Source organism: Lupinus angustifolius, chromosome LG09 (assembly GCF_001865875.1).
Source record: "Lupinus angustifolius cultivar Tanjil chromosome LG09, LupAngTanjil_v1.0, whole genome shotgun sequence".
Lineage (NCBI taxonomy): Eukaryota > Viridiplantae > Streptophyta > Magnoliopsida > Fabales > Fabaceae > Lupinus > Lupinus angustifolius.
The window spans coordinates 5,649,353-5,661,789 of record NC_032017.1 but is presented as its reverse complement, the minus strand read 5'-3'; the positions used below and the strand labels follow the sequence as shown (position 1 = coordinate 5,661,789).

At 28.4% G+C, this 12,437-nt stretch overlaps 1 protein-coding gene across 1 annotated transcript; it reads right to left on the bottom strand.

Moving 5' to 3' along the window:
* Positions 374–5,420, bottom strand: LOC109355734. Its single transcript, XM_019598931.1, has 4 exons — positions 5,176–5,420; positions 4,305–5,131; positions 2,654–2,810; positions 374–1,113 (listed from the first exon to the last, which is right to left on the bottom strand). The coding sequence occupies exons 2-4, from the start codon at positions 5,124–5,126 to the stop codon at positions 605–607; spliced, it is 1,488 nt and encodes a 495-aa protein (XP_019454476.1). The 5' UTR covers positions 5,127–5,131; positions 5,176–5,420; the 3' UTR covers positions 374–604.

Below are 12,437 nucleotides of genomic sequence, written 5' to 3'. Positions count from 1 at the left end.
GAATCTTGGAACGGTAAAAAGAATAAGCGGAAGTGATCAAAACAATAGTTATTGCTCTGATACTATGTTAAAATGGTAGGAGGCATGAAAAAGATTTCTTGATGAATCAAGAAAGATGAAAGAAAAGAATATTATTTGTTGAATATTGAATAGAATGATAACAAAATTACATTGAATCATTTATATAAAAGATAGAAAAACTAACTATCCTAACTAAATTAATTAACCAACTAACAAATGCTCAACTATTTTACCAGGTTATGCTAGACAAATATTAATCCAAGTGAACTTTATATTTGCTTCCCAAGATTTCTTCATTGCAACACAACAAATTAAATTAATCAGAAAATATCATTATAAGAATGGGATCATAGAGTGTAAATATCATATTATTTAATTTTAAAAAGTGACTTAAAGCATCCCTAGCCAGCTACATACACAAAGACATGTACATACCCATATTATCTTCTTGAGTTACTTTTCTATTTCTAACTACCCTATTCCAATTCCATTACATTACAAGTCAAACTATACCCTTCAAAGAAAAAGAATAAAGATAATTATTGATGCTAAGTTCCATAATTGCTTCAAAAATTTACCCACGTTAACACACAAGTTCCTTTGAAAATTCTTCAACCAAAAGGCTAAAAATAGCTACCTCAATTTCACTAGCCATATGTCTTATCTCCATCATATTTTTCTTCCACCTTTCATTCTCTCTAGTGAAATCCTCTTCTATCATCATATCAATTGTGTTAGACTCCACTTCTTTCCATAATTCTAGCCTCTTGCATACCCTTTTTATCATAATCTCCTTATCATGTTCTCTATCTTCTTCCATAATGAGATCAAAAACTAGCTTCTTAAGATCCTTTGGGATTTGTCCTATTTCATGGACACTTGAATGGCACACAGCTTCAAAAACTAGTTGCATAAATTCATTTTCTTTACATGATGTTTCACTACCCTCGACTTCAGAATCGTCGTTTTCCATTAATGTTTCATAGTCGTTCTCATCTTCGTCCTCTAACATTCTTTTCTCGAGTTCTAATGGATCTAACTCTGCAAGTTTCTCGAATCTACTAAGCTTGTACAATAGTTGTTGCTTAGCTCCTGTAAAATTAATACAAAAAAAATCAAAGATATTAATATACATTATTTTAATGAGCTTAATAGTTGATATTCAAACATATAGTAGTAAACACAAGAGACCCTTTAAGACACAAGTACAAAATCTGCATGAAAATTGAGAAGCTAGTAGTAGGAAATTTAATGTGCCTATGTTGTCTTGTAGTACATGTAAATTGTAATAAATCCATTGTCAAAATACAAGGTATTGATAGAGCAATATCAATAATAACTAAATGGGTTCCACCACTTGTTGAACTAGTGAAATTAAATGAAAAGAGATAACCTGTTTTCAATAATATCATATTCCTATCTCGAGTCAATCAAATATTATCACATAAATAAAATGAAAACTTTTAAAAACAAATGGTAAAATTTTATATTACTTGTTGAAGTCTGATTGATCCGGTACAGAAAATGAGACACCATTAAAAATAGATTTCTATCCAAAATTAAATTGATCAGTAAGGAAGAGATTTCAACAACGAAAAAGTACTAAAGTACCACAAAAATTTATGAAACCTGAAAAAGTACGATTGTTAAAATGTTATCAAACATTAAATGGAAATAACCCAATTAAGACATATCTCCTAACATGAAAATGTGTGGCTCCCATTCAATTTATTTGTAACAAAATGTGTTGTGTTTATCTGTAAACTAAAGAGTAGTCTAAGTCCGCATTAAATGGGGAATGCCTTTTGGATGTTGCAATTGTAATCTTTGTATGGAACCCACTTAGATAACACTATACAATAACAAGCAAAATCACTATCACAAAAAGAATATATGAATAATTCTAAGTGTGTATTTAGATCAATAAGTTAACTAAATGCTTATTAAATATAGATTTTTAAATAAACTAAAATTTGAGTTTAATATCTATATATTATAAAATATGGATATAAAGTAAATTATCAATATATCATTCATGATTAATATATAAATATGGATAATAAGTAACTGGAAATACAAAAAAAAAAAATTTGCTAGTATAAAAATATTAAATTATTCTTATAAACTCTTTTTTATAAATTTATTTTTATGTTTTTCTCATAAGCATAAATTAAAATGAGTTTTTAGAAGTTATGTATCTCAAAAAAAACTAGTTTTTTATCAATAGGTGAAAGGATATATTGGTTATGGAAAATGACGTCATCTTACTAATCATCCTAACCACAAAAAAGTGACATGTCACAATATGATATTTTATTTATTAATGATTGGTTCACAAATGATATGTGTCAATTTCTTGTAGGTATGAAAATTAGTATGACAATATAACATACCCAAAAAAAAAACAAAAACAAAGTATTACATGTTTTTTATATTTTAAAAAAGCTTTTATAAGAGAAAGAGAATATCACAAAACTAAAAAAATGATGAACATGATCATGCTATTAGTCCCTCTTATTGTATTCGTGCAATAGACAAACAAGTTTTAAGAAGCGTGTACGTTGGTGCATTGGTGAAAAAAGACAATACAACAAACAAAGAATGGTACAAAAATAAATAAATTGTGACATACTCTCTATTATGGCATAGCTGCACCTCAAATTAGAACTATCTTCTTCATCATTTCCATGGCTTTCCTCATCATCCTTGAAGGGTGGATCCAAAACACAAACAGGACTACAATGTTCCTTATCCTCTTTCTCTTCTTCTCCTCCATTACTTTCTTTGTCCTACACAAAAATAACAATCAAATTCATTACAATATTGTCCTAAATTCTACCCCCAAAAATTAAGAATATTGTCCTAATTGGGTAATTTGTTATATTTTTTCTCATTAAGAGTATCTCATGCTATTCATATTTTAAGATAATAGAGATCACCAAAGTGAATTTTGACACAAACCATTATACCTTGTTAGTGTCCTAGCTGTGTAGTTTGCATAATTTGATTCTTGTAATGTCTATGGCTTAAGAATATACCACTCTTGTTTTGACTCTACTTTTTTTTTGGTTTTTTATGCTATGACCTTTCTAGTAATCTAATATAAAAAATATAAATGAGAAACAATCTTCTTATAAATTGAATGTCGGGATCTAATGACAAAATGACAGTAGAATAAACAAAAATAAAATTTGTCATCTTTTAAGATAATCCAATAAAATACAAAAAGAAGAAAAACAAAAGGTTTGCATAGCAAATATTGAGCCCACAAGTACAATTATAAGAATTCATGAAAACAAAATATGAAATTGACATATGTGACCCTCAATATAATTAAAAAAAAATCAGGAATAACTGAATCTATAAGTTTCCTATTGCCGACAAAAAAACTAAGACCAAAAAAATAACTTATGAGTTAAATATATTATAAGGTTAACTAGCAAAGTATAATAGCTCAAAAAACTGAATCTATGAGATATAAAGCCAAAAAAAACTTATCTATAGCTAAGAGAATCCTATGGTTAAAAGGTCACATTAAGCTTTTCATTCAGTCCATGTGAGAATCATGGAACAAATATGGTTTTCAAATGGGATCAAATGTCTCCATTTATATCTCGTTTGATATACCAAACCAATAAGAAAGTTTCATTCATTTCAAAAGAAAAATTATAAAAAAAGAAATTTATATTTTAATATTATTTTGTGAACTTTGATTGTTCCGGGATATAGAGACAAGAAAATTATAGAACAGATGATCTTTGTCCGTGATTTTGAATGAATTTTCCCAACTCAAATTCTTAGTCAAGGATATTTTTTTACGTTTTTTGTTAGTAATGAACTAATTTCTTTATGGGTTTGTGGTTGTCTGTCCCAACAAGTGTTACTCCCAAGAATCGAACCATCGACCTTGAAGATCTAATAGAATCTTACACCACTAAATCAACATCTTGTTGATAAATACTAATACAATAAAATAAAATTGTATAATAAAAATATACTCTTATGTACAAAATCTTTACCTATCACACAATGATATTAAACCTAATAAAAAAAGACAATCACAAAATATATATTTTAAAGTTATAAATAGATTTTATAGAGATAAGTCATTTTGAGAAAGAAAAAAAATCGAGATCGAAGAGTTTTATATATTGTCATCATTCACTATTCATCTTATCATAAATTTATATAAATAAATGAATGGTGAGTAATATCTTCTATAATCTTTATCATATACTCAATCATTTCTAAAGTAATAAGATAGTCATATCAAAATGAAAAACCTGAGTATTATGATGATTTGGTGACGGTGTCGACGATGGTAGCTCCGAGGTATAGCGGTCGAAAGAAGGACTCTTTTGAAGAACAAAACAGAAAGGACTATCACAGAACCCATTGATATCATGACAACAAGCACACTCACTATTATCCTTATGATGATGATTGGTAACAAACTCAATCTCTTTTATTTCACAATCATCATCACAGTGTCTACTACTGCTACTACTCCATGTTTCCATATCCAATGATTTATCTTCATTACTCTCTGACCAAACAGCACTACTACTTCTTCCATTGCAAAAATCCAATTTTTCTTGTTCTTTCATGCACCCATTTGAGAGTTTTCTTGATTCCCACTTCAATATATCCTTAACACATAAATTCAAGTCACTACCCTCAATTTCCTTCCTTTTATGGCTTCTTTGTGTTAGTCTCTTGAACAATGACCCAAATAGACTAAAACCACTGCTTTTGGTTTTAGAAGAAGAGTGTTTTTGAATCTTAAGTGCAGCTTCGAGAAGAAGATTTGCGGTTCTAGAAGGGATTTGGAACTTGATGGGGCTTTTGGATTTGGCTTTAGGAGATTGAAAATCGAAGAGTGGAGATTTTCTGAGTTCTTGGGTTGTTGTTTCTGGGAATGAGAAAAGGCACACGTTTTTGCATAGATTCGTGGGGAAATTTGAGTTTTGATGAAGTGGTTTGTGGGTTTTTCGTGGGTAAATCTGTGTTTTGATTTTGCTACGCCTATCTGAAATGTACTTGTGTAAAATGAATGGTTCTTGATCTTCCTCAAGTAACTCATGTAAGTACTTTTGAGCCATCATAAAAAAACACAAGACTTTAAAGAAGGGAAAAAAATGTTAAAATGAAGAACAAAACAAGAATAAGTTTGAGCTTGAAGAGATTTTTCAAGGTGAAGTGAAGTCCTAAACTTTTGGGTACAAGTAATGATGATATATTATAGGGATACCCTATGGAGAGGAAGGGAAATAAAGAGGAGAGTTCTTCTTGATTCAAATCTAGATATCTTGGTTAAAATACCGAGGCAAATGAAGAGAGTGGGGTGATAAATGAATTATTATAAAATAATGGTTGGAGACAAAATAATATTAAAATGTTGATGCAATGCAAATTGTAGGTGTATCATCTCCTAGATCAAGTGAGATTATATATCCCAAGAAATTATTTATCTTCTTATTTTCATCCAATCAAATTACAACATCTAACATAATTCTGTATTTTTAATTATTTTATTTAATTGAATAACACATTACAATTAATGGGGACAGCATTGAGGATATAATATGGGACATAGGATCTCCATCATGTCATAGCTAGAGTCTCACCGTAGGACGCTTTGTGTGGCCACTACGGGTCTAACGGAGAATGCTTCCACAAACACACTCTTGAATCCACAACATAGCTATATGTGTCGCAATTTTTAGTTACCATAAAGCCTAAGGTTCAATTAGGTTGCCTTACCTTTATAAGTGATGTTTTTGAGTTGGAGTATTTGAGAACAGGTATACATCTACTATTCCACGGATTTTGTCACTGTTATGGTTGGTTAGAAAAATAATTAATCTTAATTTTTTAATTTAAAAATATTTTATTCAACCAATCATAGGCTGATGGTACATATAATGATACAACTTCAATTTATGAGACAACAAATACATTCTTTAACTATACATACAGTAATTTAAGTTTTATTAATTTTACCAAGCACAAATTAAATTGTCTCTATCAAAGATATTTTGCACTTAAATTTTTTAGATTTTTTTGTTGTGAAATGTAAAAATTTATTACACAACAATAAGATTGCTTCCTTGTTTTTTAGGGTTATCACTAATAGATGAATACGAGCAGAAGTCATAAGGTAGTCACATGTTTAGGATGACAAAATTGAGTGATAAAGATATTAAGGATTTAAATCTCAATTATTAAAAATAATAACATACTAATATTTATCATAACAAAATTGATGAGGACAATGTGGTCACATTACACTTGAGTGAGACTTTGTAAAGGTGTTGCCTATTCTGCTCCAACCCTAAAAAAGATTTCAGGTATCTCTCACTTTCTTTCCTGATATGTCTAATTGAGAAATATTACATTATTTTCACAATAACATATATTTATTTTAATCTTATATATGATTTGATATTTTTTTGTGACTAACCCAACCAAAAATACTCATGTGGGGTTGTCTATATATCTGTACTATTATGTTTTCTTTGCTCTTCAAATAAAAAATATCCCAAATTACTGCCATGTTTTCTATATTTACCATCTCTTGTATTGTATATATATGAAATTCACACATTAATGTCATGCTCTATTAATTGCATCAAGATTTTTTTATTATGAAAGTAAGCACAACGTGTCATCAAGGTCATTATATAAGAAGATATTTCAGTCAGCCACATGCATTAATGCATAGAGTGATTGTCTACCTCACCCTTAAGGTTAAATTATATAAAAATTAAAATTAGTTAAAGTCTAGCATGCCAATCATAAATGGCATTTTAGATTTTAAAAAAATTAAAACATAGATAACTGTTTGAAACTTTGAATTATAGCAGCAATTATAATTTAAAAAATGAAAAAATGAGGGATCTTCAGTTACATTAAAAACTCATGATTGGTTGTGTGATTTGCTTTTAATTGTTCTATCAATCATTTTACTATTTTTTATTTTTTCTAACCAACCATTTAACTATTATTCTGATCCTCTACATTTTTTAATCTCTTACTAACTTACCATTTATAGCAAACATTTATATATTTTTATATTAGGTGTGTTCGTGCATCGCACTAGTTTATTAGCTAGCAAATTCATATATATATTATAATATATATTCCCTTTCTTATTACCATATTTCCACATTTTATATATTCAGGTATCTTTTTATTAGTTTCTACGTTAAATCGTGGCTGAACATTAACTTTTGAAAAACTGTACTGCGGATCCTGAACCATATATTTTCTTACCTTTATTTTCACTAACTTATTAGCAGGTTCAGTCCTTTTCCATTTCCACTTAATTCACCTTTAATTTAAATTTCAAAAAACTATATACCCCAATTGGTTTGTTTATATAATACACAAAATAATAATGGTAAATATATTCATCAAACTTTGAGAATGGCCAAGTGTACCACACTTCTATATATATCTATGTTTTTGAAATGTTAAAACAAAAAATATACACAGAGATTGTCTGGCCTTGAAAGTAGTGACGCGTGACCTATTACATTTTATGGTATCAGAATTTTTGCTTACTTTTTATGTAAAGTGTTTTTTTTATTTCCACTTTCAAACTCTAATTTTTTATTTTTATTTGAAGAAAGAATGTTTGGGGTTAGAAATCACTTGTCCAGAACATGCCTCATTTCATGTCTCAGGTTGATTAGAATTTAACTTTTTATTTTAAATTGTTATTATTATTCATATAATAATATATAATTGGTTCGTAACATGAAATGAAATACTATTAAAAACAAGTGATCTATGTGGGAATGTTTGGTCAGGTACAAGTCTAAATGCACGCTTGCACTAAATCCAAACCAAGTCAATATAAGGTTCCACACAAACACTAGGAGTCAACATGTACTAGCACTATTTATATGTAACTATATTGGTGTATCTCTTCATTGCTCTTTATTTCTTGTTCTCATCACAAGTTCATAAGAAGGAAAGTGATGGTTGAGAACAATGAGGATTGGATTTAGGAGGGAAACAAATGGCATGTTTCTATAACCATTCAAAATCAAAAAGTACAAAACAAATGAAACTTTTTAATGCAACAAGTATGATGTCATATTGATCATGCACCTACCATCCTCATTCAATCAAACCAAAATGAAATTAGCTTAAGATTTGATTTATTAGCTAGTTAAATTTAATTTATAAACCTGAGATTAGTTTTAAAAATTAAGTTTGTTAAATAAACAACTTAAGTTTGAGCTCATTAGAGTTTAATTTATTTTGCTCCTGATTTAATTCTATCTAACAAGTTAAACAAACTTTAATCAAACTGTATTTAAACTAAAGAAATTATCTATATCAAACTCATAGTTGAGTTTCAATTCAGACCAATACTTATCAAATTTGGTTAAGATAAACTCAACTCACTCCTATCTTGTAGAATACTATTTGTGAGTAAAATATTATTTTTGAATCTTACTTATCCATGTGTAAAAGGGTGTATTTTGATATGACTACATTTTACTAAAATGAGATCATACAATATATCACAAACACCCATAACATACCATATGTAACACATCATTATCTTGACCTGAATAACCTTTATGACCTTATCCCCAAATACATACCCATATCACAAATCTGAATATACCCAATTCTTCTTTTTATTAGAAGAATATTGTTGAATTCAAGAACTTTCCCTAAGCTGCTCGCCCTTTTTTTATCTATACTGATTAAAGTAACATTTTTTGGGTACATATACTAATTAAAGTAACATAAATCACCCTGTATAATTAACATTACTTTTCTTTTTTGTTCCCTTGCAAAAAAAACTTTAATTATTAACTAAATTCGTAATATAAACGTGAACGTGCAATTAAGCACTTTAGCTTATATGCATTTACAAGAGTAGGTTACAGCATAAGATACAAAAGCATAGATTAACTTTAACCAATAAATTAAATAAAACAATTTAATCTGGCATAACCAATTTAACAATCCACCCACGCAACATGAATCATTACAACAAAACTAACATTGATTATTTAATCTAGCTTTTTCTATACACGTTTCCTAATCCTTTCAACTCATGTTGAAAGTAACTATGGTAGGAAAAGGTAACGTGTCATGGTGATAGAATCTTCAGCTTTGTTTTGTAAAATTAATTACTTGAAAATTTTGAGTTGGCTAAAGTGTTGATATTATAGCCGAAAGTAGGAGATTTATAGAAAGTTATAAGATTATAGCTAAAAGTTGTACAACTAAAATTGATTAATTTGTGGTGGAGTAAAAATGAGAAAGCAACTATTTTTAATATTAATTGCGTTGAATTTATTCAAGTGTAAAGTCTCACACTGAATATGAGATATGTGATATGTCATTTGATGATTCTTCACTTGGAGACTTCCCGATTGTGATCAAGTCAATAACTTAAAATAACTTCTTAAAATTATCTTCCAAAAAATACATTCCCTTTTATTATTATTTTCATCAAACACTTTACAAAATTCTTTTATTAAACCCATAAGTTGAAATCTATCAAACAAACTATAAGTTGTGTTGCCAAATATGCTCTTAGACCCCTACTCTTTCTATGTTGCCCTAATATGATTTGCTGATTATTGGTTAATATAATCACAATCGTACCACTTATAAACGCATGCCAAAGTGGTTTAACACTCATTTAATTTCTATGTTTCTTTTTCTTCCTCTGGAATAGTGGAGAGGAATCTCTCTTGCATAACTTCATTCTATAGCTTTTGTGCTGGAAAGTGGTAGAATAATTCCTTAAGATCGAATTTACAAATATTGTGATGATGACTCAAACCTCATCTATAGTGTAGTTGGGTGTTAGAATTTAATGTATAAAAAAAACGTTATCTATATATATAGTGTTTGACTTTAAATCACTATTAACACAATAAATAACTAGGCACAAGTTCATGTTTTGGTAAGCTATGACATATAATATACATTTTTCCATGCTGTGTACAGTATGAAGCAATTATTTTGATGGCAACGACAATTATTTTGTGTTTGAATCAATGATTGAACTTATAGGTGTTAAAATCATCATGCTAAGGTCAATGATACAAGTTAGAGTTTATTTAATTCGAGAAAGTTTCTTTTAACGGCCACACCCCACATATATAAGAAATACTTATGACTAACTAATGATATGTGAATTAATTAATTGTTCATAATATCATGCATGTATGAATTAATTGTTCATGATATCATGCATGTCAGCTAGATTATTGTCTAAATATTATTGTTATATTCAAATGTGAATAGGAGAGGAGAAATGAAATAGTTTATAAGTGGAAAAATGTTTGATAAACTATCGTTTTAAAATTTTAGTTCAAGATGTAGTATCTTACTTGTAGTTTTTCACTCTTTTCATGTTTCGATAACAATGAAGTTTCCTGATGGTTGGAGGCTACCGGTTGTATCCAACAAATATTTCCAAAAATAAAAAATATGATAGAATAGCAAATTAATTGATCCCAAAGATACTTATTAAAAAAAATTGATCCTAAAGATGATCATGTATATATTAACGTAAAGAGTTGGAAAATAGAATCCAGCTACCATAAACTTTCCCTCTTATAAAAATATTGACCCTTGATTGTTTTCTATATTTAACAAATTTCTGCAATGGAGCACTATATCATAAGATATTTTAAAATATGTTTAGCCATATTAGCAAGAATTCGACTAGTTTAAGAGCTAAGTTAAATTTAAAATGCTACGGTGGCTATTTGCACTGAACTTAAAGTTTATGGTGGATGGATCCTATTTTTCTTTAAAAAAATCTTAGAATGTTCAATTATTGAAGGTGTTTTTTAAACAAGGAAACTCGTGTGCACTATCACGTTGTCGTTGAAAATAGTGTAATAAAAAATAATAATATACATTATTACTTATTTATAAACTATAATTGGTATCGGTTAATCAAAATATACCAAGAGGGTCCAAAGTGTGGGGCTGCATTTTAAAGTCTAGAATATGTACTTATGACTCTCGATTAAGAAAGTAATAATCATGTTATGTTTGCATTTATATGATAAATTGTGATATTTTTATAATTAAATCATGTGTTTACCTATGAATAATTATTATTATGCACGATGATAAAAAACAATCACTATTATACACGCTAGGTTCTAAAGTACATCTAAATAATTGAATAAAATGTTCATAATCATAACAGTAAATAAGATTTTAATCCATAGAAGACTAGAAGTTTAACAAATTAAATTTTGATTTTAGATTTTTAGTTACTCCCTATAATTTTTTTGACACGTCCATATCCTTAACTTTTTTTGGTTTGTGCCTTTAGGACACATCTTCCTTAAATGCTAGTGTGGTTGATGAATTGCTACATCAATCATGTGGCATGTCTAAATCTAATATTAAAAAGGTCACTTGTCGTTATTTTTTTTAATAAATAGGAGTATTGTACTAGATGACAACCCAATATAATCTCTTGAATTATTTAATGTGATATTTGTATTTTGGACTTACAATAATTCTCCCATTTAAAAAAAAAAATTTGTCACCGATATTTTTGCCCTAAGTGAAGTGATATTACTCATGTATTCCCTCTAGAGATGGCCTCAATTTAACGTTAGTCGTGGAATAATTTTAGTTGTCGGTATTTATATGAATATAGATTATTTGTCTTCAATTAGTGTTTCATTTTCTGTATCATTTATCTAAATATAGAAATATGGATATGAATGTATTATTTTTATAAAATAAAATATTATTTTTTATTTGTTGATAAATATTAATTAATCCAGTTTTCTGTATCATTTTCCTATTTTATAATTATTGATTTAATAATTTCTTCATATATGTAATTTTCAAATATTAGAGTTATGCACAGTGTATGACTAATGTGGTTATCCACCCGTCACCTTGTATTTAATGTGTATGTCCCAATCCCAAAAATGAAAATTTAAGAATCAAAACCGTGGGAAGATTTTATTGCAACTAAAAAAAATTTGGTACTATCCTTTCACATTTTTGGATCGGAAACTAATTCTCTCCCAACAAATGTTGCTATCAAAAATCGAACTCTCGAACTTGGATATTCTATGAAATCTTGCACTGTTATACTAAGATTATATTTTTAATATTAAAAGTATATTTAAAATAGAACTGTACTCTCTAATAATAAAGAGGAGTCTCACTCCATGCGACAAGGTGAGTATTCCATGGCATTGTGTGTACAGTATTCACTCTTGATTCTCATGAAAAATTATAGTCTTTGCTAATTACTATGCTGAAATGTTTGCTGCCAAATTCAGAAGCAGGGGATCAAATTAAATGATGACAAGACATGTTAGTGATTATATATGATGCACAATGAATGTCAATTATTTTCTACTATGCTTGTTTGTTTGTGTGGATATATA